Source organism: Pseudophryne corroboree, chromosome 3 (genome assembly GCF_028390025.1).
Source record: "Pseudophryne corroboree isolate aPseCor3 chromosome 3, aPseCor3.hap2, whole genome shotgun sequence".
NCBI classification, from domain to species: Eukaryota; Metazoa; Chordata; class Amphibia; order Anura; family Myobatrachidae; genus Pseudophryne; species Pseudophryne corroboree.
Genome location: NC_086446.1, coordinates 737,107,494 through 737,123,488, shown reverse-complemented (window position 1 = coordinate 737,123,488; position 15,995 = coordinate 737,107,494). Strand labels below are relative to the sequence as shown.

General features: G+C 47.3%; 1 protein-coding gene across 1 annotated transcript in view; it reads right to left on the bottom strand.

The window, feature by feature from the left end:
- ADAM12 (ADAM metallopeptidase domain 12) overlaps window positions 1-15,995 on the bottom strand; it is a 925,560-nt gene that overhangs the window by 77,199 nt on the left and 832,366 nt on the right. The window contains exon 17 of the mRNA XM_063962227.1: window positions 8,704-8,781. Within this exon, the coding sequence (XP_063818297.1) occupies window positions 8,704-8,781 (78 nt within the window). The remainder of the gene's footprint in view (window positions 1-8,703; window positions 8,782-15,995) is intronic.

Here is a 15,995-nt window from a genome sequence, read left to right as displayed (position 1 = left end):
TGAGCAGAACTCCGTGAAAATGGCCGCTGAGCCATTTTCACCTTGTGTTTTAACCGCGCTGCGGATGCCGGCGCTGGACTCCGAAGGGGTGAGTATTTTAAAAATGTGTGCGGTGGGGGCCCCCTCTGGACTCAGGGGCCCGTGTGCACCACACACACTGCACCCATTATATAAACGCCAGTGGCTGAGAACTATAAAAGGGGATGTAGTCAAAAGGTTGATAGTTATGATGTCAACATCTTTAAAACTTCAACTTGTCAGTGTTATCAGAATGTTGGCAGCTGAAATGTTGACATTACGGCAGAAGGGTTATGGTTAGGCTGCAGGGGATGGCTAGGGTTTAGGCAGTGGCGGAGAGTGGGGATATGGTTAAGAAGCTGTGGGGGTGGGTGGGGAGGTGTTTGGGATAGCCACTAGAGGGCAGTATAAGGGTAGGGGGAATATAGTTATCAGAACACTGGTGGACCACAGCTCTCCAGAAGTGATGGGCACATGACCGCCAGGATATAGAAACATACATAGAAACATAGAATTTGACGGCAGATAAGAACCACTTGGCCCATCTAGTTAGGCAATCTCAACCCTGTTTGAACCTTAATTCTTTGTAAGGATATTCATATGCCTATCCCAAGCATGTTCAAATTGCTCTACAGTCTTAGCCTCTACCACCCCTGATGGGAAGCTATTCCACTTATCCACTACCGTTTCTGTGAAGTAATTTTTCCTTAAATTTCCCCTGAACCCCCCCCCCTCCAGTCTTAGTAAATGTCCTCGAGTTCTAATACTTCTCTTCCTTTGAAGAATGTTTCCCTCCTGAACTTTATTAAAAGACCCTAGATATATTTGAAAGTTTCGATCATGTCCCCCCTTTCCCTTTTCTCCTCCAAACTATACATGTTAAGATCTTTTAGCCTTTTCCGGGTAAGTTTTGTGATGTACGCCATGCACCATTTTAGTTGCCCTTCTTTGTACACTCTCTAATGTATTTATATCCTTCTGGAGATATGGTCTCCAGAACTGGGCACAGTATTCCAAATGGGGCCGTACCAATGAACTATACAGTGGCATTATCACTTCTTTTTTCCTGCTACTGATTCCTCTCCCTATGCAACCAAGCATCTGACTTGCCCTTCTCATTACTTTGTTGCATTGCTTTCCTGCCTTCAAGTCACTTGAAATAGTGGCTCCTAAATCCCTTTCCTCCTCAGTAGTTTCCATTATAGTACCCCTGATACTGTATTTAGCCTTTGGGTTTTTGAGACCCAAGTGCATGATTTTGCATTTTTTAGCATTAAACTGTAGTTGCCACGTTCTTGACCATTTCTCAAGCCTACCTAGGTCATCAATCCTTTGTTTTACCCCTCCCAGTGTGTCTACCCTGTTGAATATCTTTGTATCATCTGCAAAAAGGCATACTTTCCCTTCAATACCATTTGCAATGTCACCAACAAAGATATTAAAGAGAACTGGACCAAGTACAGATCCCTGGGGTACTCCACTGGTAACATTTCCCTCCAAAGATTGCACTCCATTTACTACAACTGTCTGTTTCCTATCCTGCAACCAGGTTCTTATCCATTTAACTGTTTTATAATCCACCCCCACGCTTTCAAGTTTATTTAGCAGTCTGCGATGTGGGACAGTGTCAAATACCTTACTAAAGTCTAAATATGCTGAATCTACAGCTCCCCCTTGATCTATTATTTTCGTCACAGAGTCAAAAAAGTCAATACGATTTGTTTGGCATGATCTCCCACCAGTAAATCCATGCTGTTTTGGATCCTGGAAGTTGTTTGATTTGAGATAGTCCACAACTCTTTCTTTTAATAGTTTTTCCATTACTTTCCCTACTACTGATGTAAGGCTTACTGGTCTGTAGTTAATTGCTTCTTCCTTGCTTCCACTTTTGTGCAGTGGAACTACATTTGCTCTTTTCCAGTCCTCTGGAATGGCACCTGTATTTAGTGACATAGCTATGACATAGTAAGTGATTGCAGGGCCACAATGACTAAATGTGGACATTTCATCAATGTCTACATGAAGAATGTAGACATGACCAAGGTCGACATTATAACCATAATGGCATTCTCATATCAATATTATGACTGTCGAAATTTCATACCCAACCCTTATGAAAGTGCTGCAATAACACAAATGCTTTGCCTTGATTGTCTAGCCTTCAATAACGTGTCATTAAAAAAAAGTAATAAAAACAGATGTGTCCCCTCATACATCATGGCTGCAGTCACGCAAAACAGCCCCTCTCGGCATCAAGGTCCCGTGAGACTCTCCTAGCGTTGGGCGTCTTTTTACATCTCACGCTGCGTGGCGTCTAGAGGCGAGATGTATGAGGATAATAGGATTTTAATACCTACCGGTAAATCCTTTTCTCTTAGTCCGTAGAGGATGCTGGGGTCTCCAAAAGGACCATGGGGTCTATACCAAAGCTCCAGACCGGGCAGGAGAGTGCGGACGACTCTGCAGCACCGATTGAGCAAACACTGAGGTCCTCATCAGCCAGGGTATCAAGCCTGTAGAACTTAGCAAACGTGTTTGACCCCGACCAAGTAGCTGCTCGGCAAAGTTGAACCGCCGAGACTCCTTGGGCCTCCACACAAGAAAAGCCCACCTGCCTGGTAGAATGGGCCGTCACCGACTTCGGCAACGGCAATCCAGCCGTAGAATGAGCATGCCGAATCGTATCCCAGAACCAACGTGCAACCGGCTGCTTAGAAGCAGGGGCCCCAATTCTGTTGGGAGCATACAGGACAAAAAGAGCCTCTGTTTCCCCCAATCTGAGTCGTTCTGGCGACATAAATATTCCAAGCTCTGACTACATCGAGAGACTTCGAATCAGCCAAGGGTTCAGTAGGCACAGGCACCACAATAGGCTGGTTCCTGTGAAACGCAGAAACCACTTTTGGCTGAAATTGTTGCCGAATTCTCAATTCCGCTCTATCCACCTGGAAGAGCAAATAGGGGCTCGTGAAACAAAGCCGCTAATTCCGACCCCCCGCCTTGCAGACGTCAGGGTCAATGGCATGACCACTTTCCAAGGGAGAAATTTTAACTCAACCTTTCGTAAAGGTTCTAACGAGTGTGACATAAGAAACTGCAACACCACGTTAAGGACCCATGGTGCCACTGGGAGCACAAATGGAGGTTGGATGCGCAGCACTCCTTTCACGAAAGTCTAAACTTCTTGAAGGTGGCCAATTCCTTTTGAAAGAAAATTGATAAGGTCGAAATCTGCACTTTAATGGTGCTTAACTTTAGGCCTGCATCCACACCTGCTTGCAAAACCATGGAGAAAACGACCCAGCTAAAATTCTTCCGTAGGAGCCTTCTTGGATTCATACCAAAACACATACTACCTTAAAGCTTCGCCGTTACTCCTTTCCTAACCTGAAGCAATGTGGGAATGACTTCACCGGAAATATCCTTTCGTGCTAAGAAATGGCGTTCAACCGCCATGCCGTCAATGCAGCCGCGGCAAGTCTTGATACACTCCCAGTACTTGTTGTAACAGGTCCTCTCGTCGAGGAAGAGGCCAGGGATCTTCTATGAGTAAGTCTTGAAGATCTGGACACCAAACCCTCCTTGGCTAGACCGGGACCATGAGCATCGCCTGAACCTTTGCTCTTCTTATGTTTATCACCTTCAGAAAGAGTGAAAGTGGAGGGAACACATAGACCGACTGAAAACACCCACAGTGTCACGAGGGCGTCCCCTGCTATTGCTTGAGTGTCCCTTGACCTGGAACAATATCCTTGAAGTTTCTTGTTGAGGCGAGACTCCATCATGTCTAATTGAGGAATTCCCCAAAGACTTGTCACTTCTGTGAAAACTTCTTGAAGAAGACTCCACTCTCCTGGATGGAGATCGTGTCTGCTGAGCAAGTCTATTTCTCCTTTGTCTACACCCGGAACGAACACTGCTAATAGAGCGTTTACATGCCTTTCCGCCCAGCGGAAAACCTTTTTCGGCTTCTACCATTGCCGCTTTGCTCCTCGTTCCGCCCTAGCGGCTTACTTACGCCACCTCTGTTAAGTCATCCGACAGAATGAAGACGGGCAGATCGCGAAGAAGATGTTCCGTTGTAAACAGCTCTTAGTTCCAGAATGCTTATTGCAGACAAGCTTCCTGGCTTGACCTTTTCCCCTGGAAATCCTTCCCCTGGGAAGACTGCTCCCCAGTCTCGGAGACTTGTAGCCATGGACACCAGGATCTAATCCTGGATCCCGAACCTTCGTCCCTCTAGGAGGTGAGAACTGTGAAGCCACCACAGGAGAGATATCCTGGTCCTGGAAAATAGGATTATTTTCCGGTGCATGTGTCCGGCATTTGACCTGCTCACCGAATGGCCTCGTAGGCAGCAACCATCTTCTTCATCAACGGAACGTATTGATGGGTTTACACTGTTGCAACTCTGATCCGACTCTGGATCCTCAAATCTCTTTCCACAGGAAAACACAAACTCCCAACAGGTCAGTATCTAATCTTATTCCCAACTCCTACATCTGCGTCGTTGGGTTCAACAGCTATTCCCTGTGTTGAAGAACTGTCAAAGAGAAACAACGATTTGTACCCCTTGTTTCTTGACCTCGCCGTAGTCAGGAGAGCGTCCCAGTACAGAACAATAATTGCTCTTACTATTGAAGGAAACCCATCATACTGCCATCACTCCGGTGAAGTGACAATGACAAGCCTGAATAGCAAACCCAGGCAAGCGTAGTGCGTATGAAAACGCATTTAAACCCTCTTTCTTCTTTTACAGGCTGGAGATCCCCGCCCTGAGAGAATCCAACTTGTAGTTTAACTTCTTAAGAAGAAATCTTTTTGGGATTGTTCTGACCGAGCTGTCCGGGCTCAGAAGCACGAAAAAAGCCTGAATAACAGCTTTTTCCTTTTTTTTTTGTGTGTGACAGGGACCGCAGGACAAATGTCCTTATCCTGAACCAACTCTTGTATGGCGTTGCATACTACCTCCCCGTCCAGAGGAGAATCGGTAAGATCTATTTTAAAAATCAGTGAGGGGAATCATCTGGAAAACTCGAGTATGTCCCCCTTTGGACTTTATTCTTAACTCACTGTGTCAAGTCCATTCCAGGACTGACTGAGGAGTATTAGACGAGTTTCCACCGGTGTGGGCTCCAGCAAGATAGACCCAGCGACCTGCTGTGGATGTGGTAGAAAACAGAGGACAATATCTGCTTCTGCGAACTTGAAAAGGCTGCAGACCTCTTACCTTTTCACCTTCCTCTACCTGCAAAGAAGGGGAAATGAAAACGGTATCCAACCGGTCAAAATAATTGCATCCCACAAAAAATGCGTCACCAACTGCTGTGAGGGAACATAGCTCAGGACGGTAGACTTACCAGTGGTATCTGCCGAGATCAACTTAACAAAGCCATTCCCAAACCAGGCTACTCCTTCATAGGGAAGATACTCCAGTATTTCTCGGAGTCAGTGCATACCTCTTGTTGTCGCACGGCAGCATGCTGCAATGTTCTAGATAAGACCCAACTGAAGGAATATTCCATCTCTCCCCAGGGTAATTATATCGGATAACAAGGTAACCGACTATTTCTGAATACAAGCACTCCCCCATGGGTATGTAATGCAAATATTATCAAAACATATAATTAAAATATCACTTAGCTTCCTGTATACGATCCTTTGTGACAGGGCCCCGTGCAGACCAGGGGTTGACTTTCACTTTATTCTATCCACGGCGGGAAAAGAATAACACTCATACTCCTCGAGAAGATTTAAGACCATCTCATCACGGCTGACCTAGAGCTTTATCAACAGAGCGACCAGCACATGAAAAGGAATAACTTTACTTCAGCATTCATTAGAAATCGTAATAGGAATATACATATTTAAATACACATATACACACATAGTCTATATATACATCATACGTATATGTATTTTGTCAGGAACAGCAGGGTCCCTAGTGACATTAATGTGTTCTGAATGTGTATGAACATGTACTGAATGCCAATGTTGTGGATCATATATATATATATACACACACAGGTATAGGATTTTTACATTATCATGTTAATTTACACCCAGTAATACAGTTGGTGCCGACAGGGTCACCCACATAAGACTGTGTCTTCCCATATAGTGTTTACTTTAGAAAAGCTTACAACTACTGACATGCTGACACTTCATCTACTGAATCAAGTACCCTCAGGAGTCGGCAATGCCGACAGAGGGATCCGATAGCTGTTTGTGGCAGAGCACTCACACATGTTGACACACGTGTCCTAAATCGCTATAATGGGTAGATTCTTGACAGGGAAAACACAGAAACTGCTTAACAACTCATTTATACATATATAGTGCTTTTTATATGAGCCCAAAGTGCCCCAAGCAACTGCCCCCCCCTCCGTTTTACACTGTTAGATTTCACAGTGTTTTGGTGGGCCAGCGTCTCTGTGAGGAGAAAATGGCGCTGTATAGAGTTGTGAGGGCTAAGCCACGCCCCCTGCTCGGCGCGCTTCAGCCCCGCTATTTTTCACAGTTTTTTACTGGCGGGGGTCTGTATACAGTGCCTATGCACTGTATACTACTTTGCCAGGATATTTTATGAGGTAAAATTGCTTCCCAGGGCTCCCCCCTTGCGCCCTGCACCCGTGTAGTGCCGCTTGTGTGTGGGAACAATGGCGCGCAGCGCGACCAATGCGCAGTACCTCAGAAACTCTGAAGTCTTCTGCCGTCACTGAAGTCTTCATTTCTTCTAATACTCACCCAGCTTCTTTCTTCTGGCTTCTGTGAGGGGGGTGACGGCGCGGCTCCGGGAACGAGCAGCTAGGCGAACCAAGTGATCGGACCTTCTGGAGCTAATGATGTCCATTAGCCCCCCCTCACTCCCCCGATGCAGGGAGCCTGTAGCCAGCAGGTCTCCCTGAAAATAAGAAACCTAACATAAAGTCTTTCCAGAGAAACTCAGTAGAGCTCCCCTAGTGTGTGTCCAGTCTCTCCTGGGCACATAATCTAACTGAGGTCTGGAGGAGGGGCATAGAGGGAGGAGCCAGTTCACACCCATTCAAAGTCTTAAAGTGTGCCCATGTCTCCTGCGGATCCCGTCTATACCCCATGGTCCTTTTGGAGACCCCAGCATCCTCTAGGACGTATGAGAAATATTGTTACTAACAGGACAGTGTGTATCTAATGACTTCATTAAGAGTAACTGAATGCAGCTTCTCAGAAATATGGCACTATGTAGCAATTAACTTCTAAATGAATCGAACAATGTTGTTCTGACAAGGAAGGAAAGAATCCACCTTAATAACATCATTTCCAGTTAAATTGCAGGTTGCGTTACACATCTGGAACTGTAAACATCATTCAGAGAAAACCAGACTTTGAAGTTCTACTTTCTCTGTCTAACGCTATTATGTACCGCAGGATAGATTCATATTATTAATCAATGTTTAGACTTTTATACTTTGAAAGTATAACTATTCCCTGCTTGTAACGGTATAACATTGAAATGTTAATGAAAATTTGCACAAGAAAATGTAACTTGCTTTGAATTTCATGATGGTTTAATTTAAAATCCGTGTTAGATAAAGTCGCGCTTTGTGATGCAAATACCTAATTTCCGCTTTTGTGAGCTTCAGCACGTCCTTAACAGAGCATGACTATCAGGGGAGGCCAGTTTCATCTCATACATTGCAGAGCACACTGGACTGTCAGCTACCCACTTTCTGATTAACCATGTACGGGTAACAGGGCCAGGCTGACACCTTTACCTGCTGCTTCAGCACCATAAACTACGTAAACCAGCAGTACATCTCAGGTAATGTGGGGGACCTAGGGGAGAGGCCACCACGACTTCAGGGTTGGCGGGCTCACAGAGGTGCAGGGAACAGCCACAAAACCTCGGGTGGATGACCGCCTTAAGAATATCGGACTGGAAAGGAACTTGACATCATGCATGAAGGTCTTTTTTTCTCATAAATCAGCGGTAGGCAACTTGTGCCTTTCCAGCTGCTGTGGGACTGCACATCACAGCATGCCCTGACACAGTTTTGCTATTATGGTATCCTCTAAGTTTGGCAATGCTGGGATGTGTAGTTCCTCAGCAGCTGGATTGCCACACGTTGCCTACCCCTGTCATAAACATCCGTCAGCTCAGACAATGGTTTTTACCATAGTGTAGAAGATTGCAGGGCATATGGGGCAGTGATAAAGCAGTGATAAGTGCAAGGTGATAACGCACCAGCCAATCAGCTCCAATATGTAAATTGACAGTTAGGAGCTGATTGGCTGTTGTGTTATCACCTTCCATTTATCACTGCTTTATCGCTGATTTATCACTTCCCCAGGCTTAATACAGCATAGTACGGCGGAGGCTTTTCAGAGGAATTACAAGAGAGAGAAGAAATGAAGTTCAACCAATTGCATTGAGCCGTTTACGTTTAATTGCTTATGGGTGTACACATTAGCGGTATATGTAACTCACCAGGCTGCAGCACCTCCATTCTCACATCCAGCCTGTTATCACTTCAGCACTCTTTTACAGATAATTATTTGCTTATAATAGCTTGGTGAATGTGTGAAATAAATACAGCCGGTGACTAAAGAGCGCACAGTGAGGCTTCTGCCGTTCCGCAGGCTCCACTTTCCCAGATTTTGTGTATTCTGACAAGAAATCTCACAAAGGCACTTTGGGATACTTACACCGTGTCCGTGGCATTTAGCTGCGCAGTCCTGCATGCCGAACGTGCTGATATTCTGACACTGGCGGTCCAGGCAGATCTACGAGGAGAGAAAGAGTTAGCGGGACCGTGGTAAATGAACGCAATCTGCAGACTTCACAAGAGTTGCCATTAATTATGGGGTCTATTCATGAAGCAGCGAAAAGAGTGGAGAAGTGAGCCTGTGGAGAAGTTGCCCATGGCAACCAATCAGCTGCTCTGTTTAATTTCATAGTATGCAAATTATAAATGTTACTTCCATGCTGATTGGTTGCCATGGGCAACTTCTCCACTAATTCATTTCTCCACACTTTTCACTGCTTTATGACTAGGCCCCTAAAATACGAATTTACTCACCGGTAATTCTATTTCTCGTAGTCCGTAGTGGATGCTGGGACTCCGTAAGGACCATGGGGAATAGCGGCTCCGCAGGAGACTGGGCACAACTAAAAGAAAGCTTTAGACTACTGGTGTGCACTGGCTCCTCCCACTATGACCCTCCTCCAGACCTCAGTTAGGATACTGTGCCCGGAAGAGCTGACACTATAAGGAAGGATTTTGAATCCCGGGTAAGACTCATACCAGCCACACCGTATAACTCGTGATACAATACCCAGTTAACAGTATGATAACAACTGAGCCTCTCAACAGATGGCTCAACAATAACCCTTTAGTTAAACAATAACTATATACAAGTATTGCAGACAATCCGCACTTGGGATGGGCGCCCAGCATCCACTACGGACTACGAGAAATAGAAATACCGGTGAGTAAATTTTTATTTTCTCTGACGTCCTAAGTGGATGCTGGGACTCCGTAAGGACCATGGGGATTATACCAAAGCTCCCAAACGGGCGGGAGAGCGCAGATGACTCTGCAGCACCGAATGGGCAAACTCTAGGTCCTCCTCAGCCAGGGTGTCAAACTTGTAGAATTTAGCAAATGTGTTTGACCCCGACCAAGTAGCTGCTCGGCAAAGTTGTAGAGCCGAGACCCCTCGGGCAGCCGCCCAAGAAGAGCCCACCTTCATCGTGGAATGGGCTTTCACTGATTTAGGATGCGGCAGTCCAGCCGCAGAATGTGCAAGCTGAATCGTACTACAGATCCAGCGAGCAATAGTCTGCTTTGAAGCAGGTGCACCCAACTTGTTGGGCGCATACAGGATAAATAGTGAGTCAGTCTTTCTGACTCCAGCTGTCCTGGAAACATAAATTTTCAGGGCCCTGACTACATCCAACGACTTGGAAGCCTCCAAGTCTTTAGTAGCCGCAGGCACCACGATAGGTTGGTTCAGATGAAAGGCTGACACCACCTTAGGGAGAAATTGGGGACGAGTCCTCAATTCCGCCCTATCCATATGGAAAATCAGATAAGTGCTCTTACATGACAAAGCCGCCAATTCTGATACACGCCTGGCCGAAGCCAAGGCCAACAACATGACCACTTTCCACGTGAGATATTTCAATTCCACGGTTTTAAGTGGCTCAAACCAATGTGACTTTAGGAAATCCAACACCACGTTGAGATCCCAAGGTGCCACTGGAGGCACAAAAGGGGGCTGAATATGCAGCACTCCCTTAACAAAAGTTTGAACTTCAGGTAGTGAAGCCAGTTCTCTCTGGAAGAAAATCGATAGAGCCGAAATCTGGACCTTAATTGAACCCAATTTAAGGCCCATAGTCACCCCTGACTGTAGAAAGTGCAGGAAACGGCCCAGCTGAAATTCTTCCGTTGGGGCCTTCCTGGCCTCACACCACGCAACATATTTTCGCCATATGCGGTGATAATGGTTTGCAGTTACTTCTTTCCTAGCTTTAATCAGCGTAGGAATGACTTCCTCCGGAATGCCCTTTTCCTTCAGGATCCGGTGTTCAACCGCCATGCCGTCAAACGCAGCCGCAGTAAGTCTTGGAACAGACAGGGCCCCTGCTGCAGCAGGTCCTGTCTGAGCGGCAGAGGCCATGGGTCCTCTGAGATCATTTCTTGAAGTTCCGGGTACCAAGCTCTTCTTGGCCAATCCGGAACAATGAGTATAGTTCTTACTCCTCTTCGCCTTATTATCCTCAGTACCTTTGGTATGAGAGGAAGAGGAGGGAACACATAAACCGACCGGTACACCCACGGTGTCACTAGAGCGTCCACAGCTATCGCCAGCGGGTCTCTTGACCTGGCTCAATACTTTTCTAGCTTTTTGTTTAGGCGGGACGCCATCATGTCCACCTGTGGCCTTTCCCAACGGTTTACAATCAGTTGGAAGACTTCTGGATGAAGTCCCCACTCTCCCGGGTGGAGGTCGTGCCTGCTGATGAAGTCTGCTTCCCAGTTGTCCACTCCCGGAATGAACACTGCTGACAGTGCTAACACATGATTTTCCGCCCATCGGAGAATCCTTGTGGCTTCTGCCATCGCCGTCCTGCTTCTCGTGCCGCCTTGTCGGTTTACATGGGCGACCGCCGTGATGTTGTCTGACTGGATCAGTACCGGCTGGTTTTGAAGCAGGGGTTTTGCCTGACTTAGGGCATTGTAAATGGCCCTCAGTTCCAGAATATTTATGTGCAGGGAAGTCTCCTGACTTGACCACAGTCCTTGGAAGTTTCTTCCCTGTGTGACTGCCCCCCAGCCTCGAAGGCTGGCATCCGTGGTCACCAGGACCCAGTCCTGTATGCCGAATCTGCGGCCCTCTTGAAGATGAGCACTCTGCAGCCACCACAGCAGAGACACCCTGGTCCTTGGAGACAGGGTTATCAGCCGATGCATCTGAAGATGCGATCCGGACCACTTGTCCAACAGGTCCCACTGAAAAGTTCTTGCATGGAACCTGCCGAATGGAATTGCTTCGTAGGAAGCTACCATCTTTTCCAGGATCCGCGTGCAGTGATGCACCGACACCCGTTTTGGTTTTAGGAGGCCTCTGACTAGAGATGACAGCTCCTTGGCCTTCTCCTCTGGGAGAAACACTTTTTTCTGTTCTGTGTCCAGAACCATCCCCAGGAACAGTAGACGTGTCGTAGGGATCAGCTGTGACTTTGGAATATTTAGAATCCAGCCGTGCTGTTGTAGCACCTCCCGAGCTAGTGCTACCCCGACCAACAACTGCTCCCTGGACCTCGCCTTTATCAGGAGATCGTCCAAGTACGGTATAATTAAAACTCCCTTCTTTCGAAGGAGTATCATCATTTCGGCCATTACCTTGGTAAAGACCCTCGGAGCCGTGGATAGACCGAACGGCAACGTCTGGAATTGGTAATGACAATCCTGTACCACAAATCTGAGGTACTCCTGGTGAGGATGGTAAATGGGGACATGCAGGTAAGCATCCTTGATGTCCAGTGATACCATGTAATCCCCCTCGTCCAGGCTTGCAATAACCGCCCTGAGTGATTCCATCTTGAACTTGAATTTTTTTATATACGTGTTCAAGGATTTCAAATTTAAAATGGGTCTCCCGAACCGTCCGGTTTCGGTACCACAAACATTGTGGAATAGTAACCCCGTCCTTGTTGAAGTAGGGGCACCTTTACTATCACCTGTTGTGAATACAGCTTGTGAATTGCCTGTAACACTGCCTCCCTGTCTGAGGGAGTTGTTGGTAAGGCAGATTTGAGGAAACGGCGGGGGGGGAGACGTCTCGAATTCCAGCTTGTACCCCTGAGATACTACTTGAAAGATCCAGGGATCCACCCGTGAGCGAGCCCACTGATTGCTGAAATTTTTGAGACGGGCCCCCACCGTACCTGGCTCCGCCTGTGGAGCCCCAGCGTCATGCTGTGGACTTAGAGGAAGCGGGGGAGGACTTTTGCTTCTGGGAACTGGCTGTATGCTGCAGCTTTTTCCCTCTACCTCTGCCTCTGGGCAGAAAGGACGCGCCCCTAACCCACTTGCCCTTATTGGGCCGAAAGGACTGTACCTGATAATACGGTGCTTTCTTTGGCTGTGAGGGAACATGGGGTAAAAATGTAGATTTCCCAGCCGTTGCTGTGGAAACGAGGTCCGAGAGACCATCCCCGAACAACTCCTCACCCTTATAAGGCAAAACTTCCATGTGCCTTTTAGAATCTGCATCTCCTGTCCACTGCCGAGTCCATAACCCTCTCCTGGCAGAAATGGACATTGCACTTATTTTAGATGCCAGCCGGCAAATATCCTTCTGTGCATCCCTCATGTAGAAGAGTGATGTTTTAATATGCTCTACGGTTAGCAATATAGTGTCCCTGTCTAGGGTATCAATATTTTCCGACAGGGAATCTGACCACGCAGCTGCAGCACTGCACATCCATGCTGAAGCAATAGCAGGTCTCAGTATAACACCAGTGTGTGTATATATAGACTTCAGGATAGCCTCCTGCTTTCTATCAGCAGATTCCTTCAGGGCGGCCGTATCCGGAGACGGTAGTGCCACCTTCTTTGACAAGCGTGTGAGCGCTTTATCCACCCTAGGGGATGTTTCCCAACGTGACCTATCCTCTGGCGGGAAAGGGTACGCCATTAGTAACCTCTTAGAAATTACCAGTTTCTTATCAGGGGAAGCCCACGCTTCTTCACACACTTCATTTAATTCCTCAGATGGAGGAAAAACCACTGGTAGTTTTTTCTCTCCAAACATAATACCCTTTTTTGTGGTACCCGGGGTAACATCAGAAATGTGTAACACATTTTTCATTGCCTCAATCATGTAACGTGTGGCCCTATTGGAAGTTACATTAGTCTCATCGTCGTCGACACTGGAGTCAGTATCCGTGTCGACATCTGTGTCTGCCATCTGAGGTAGCGGGCGTTTTAGAGCCCCTGATGGCTTTTGAGACGCCTGGGCAGGCACAGGCTGAGAAGCCGGCTGTCCCACATTTGGTATGTCGTCAAACCTTTTATGCAAGGAGTCGACACTGTCGCGTAATTCCTTCCACAGCACCATCCACTCAGGTGTCGACCCCGCAGGGGGTGACATCACATTTATCGGCATCTGTTCCGCCTCCACATAAGCCTCCTCATCAAACATGTCGACACAGCCGTACCGACACACCGCATACACACAGGGAATGCTCTGACAGAGGACAGGACCCCACAAAGCCCTTTGGGGAGACAGAGAGAGAGTATGCCAGCACACACCAGAACGCTATATAACACAGGGATCCCACTATAAATGAGTGTTTTTCCCTTATAGCTGCTTATATTATATATACTGCGCCTAAATTTAGTGCCCCCCCTCTCTTTTTTACCCTTCTGTAGCTTGTACACTGCAGGGGAGAGCCAGGGAGTGTCCTTCCAGCGGAGCTGTGAGGGAAAAATGGCGCCAGTGTGCTGAGGGAGATGGCCCCGCCCCTTTTCCGGCGGACTTCTGGCAGGGGTATTTTTACACCTATATAGCCTTCCTGACTATATATGGTGTAGATTTGCCAGCCAAGGTGTCTTATATTGCCCTCAGGGCGCCCCCCCCCAGCGCCCTGCACCCATCAGTGACCGGAGTGTGAGGTGTGCATGAGGAGCAATGGCGCACAGCTGCAGTGCTGTGCGCTACCTTGTTGAAGACAGAAGTCTTCTGCCGCCGATTTTCAGGAACACTTCTTGCTTCTGGCTCTGTAAGGGGGCCGGCGGCGCGGCTCCGAGACCAAACAGCGAGGTCGGGTCCTGTGGTCGATCCCTCTGGAGCTAATGGTGTCCAGTAGCCTAAGAAGCCCAAGCTAGCTGCAAGCAGGTAGGTTCGCTTCTTCTCCCCTTAGTCCCTCGCTGCAGTGAGTCTGTTGCCAGCAGATCTCACTGTAAAATAAAAAACCTAAAATATACTTTCTTTCTAGGAGCTCAGGAGAGCCCCTAGTGTGCATCCAGCTCAGCCGGGCACAAGATTCTAACTGAGGTCTGGAGGAGGGTCATAGTGGGAGGAGCCAGTGCACACCAGTAGTCTAAAGCTTTCTTTTAGTTGTGCCCAGTCTCCTGCGGAGCCGCTATTCCCCATGGTCCTTACGGAGTCCCAGCATCCACTTAGGACGTCAGAGAAATGAGAAATACCTTCCTATTGGTAGCTCTAATAATGATAGTGGTCTATTCCAGAAGCAGTGAAAAGAGTGGAGAAGTGAGCCTGTGGAGAAGTTGCCCATGGCAACCAATCAGCTGCTCTGTACAATTGTATAGTGTGCAAATTATAAATGTTACTTCAATGCTGATTGGTTGCCATGGGCAACTTCTCCACTGGCTCGCTTCTCCACACTTTGCACTGCTTCATGAATAGACGCCTAAGAGAACAATATAATTATTATTACTCTTATTATTACTTATATTACTCTTATTATTATCCTTTATATGGCGCCACATAAATAAATGGGCAAAACAAGGTAACAGTGACTTTAAATAATAAGCAGCAGGGGCTCTGCTCGTGTGAGCTTACATTCTAAAGGAGAGGGGCAGTCAGATAGGGGTGACACAGATGGGGTAGACAGTGAGCGTGGTACAATGGGTTAGGATGAGATTAGGCTGGGTTTGGTGAAGAAGTGGGTCTTGAGAGCCCATTTGAAGCTTTGTAGAGAGGTGGAGAGTCTGGGAAAGGTAGGGAATTCCAGAGAAAGGGAGCAGCACGTGAGAAATCTTAGAGGCAGGAACGGGAGGTAGTAATCAACTGGCAGGAGAGGCGGCGAGCATTAGCAGAGTGAAGAGGATGCGTGGTAGTGTGCAGGGAGATAAGGTAAGATATGTAAATGGGAGAGGAATGGGTGAGAGCTTTGTGAGCGAGTGTGAGAAGTGTGAATCTATATGCTCCTGCTTAGTGCACACAGAAATGAATGCGTGTGTTAGCCTATTTACTGAGCTGTACGTATCTCTTTGGTTTGACTAACCCTGTCCGTACACTGGTTTTACATCCGTCATCAGGGTTATGGTGGATTTGCATCAGCTTATGTTTGCCGCAATGAAACACCTGGAAACAAGCACTTCTATGCTTCATACAACACTGGCTACTTATATGAGAACGCCCTGTTACAGCCCAAATACCCTTCTTCTTCTTGCACCAGCATAGGACATACTGGCTTACTCTCCTAGAATGGCCGACAGCTCCCGAAAATCGAGTGGCACTCCAGGCCACCCGGAAAAGTGGGCAAGTAACCTGCATTCAGCTAACCCCTGTCTCAACCTCCGCCCCCTGCCCGCTCATGGAGAAAATTTTCTAACCACGCCCCCTTGCTCCACACACCTTTACTATGTGACCTGGCTGCTCCCTCCCGAATCCCATAGGCAAGTATGGACAGGGCCGATGCAAATGGCCACTGGTAATGAGGACCATGGAACCTAGCG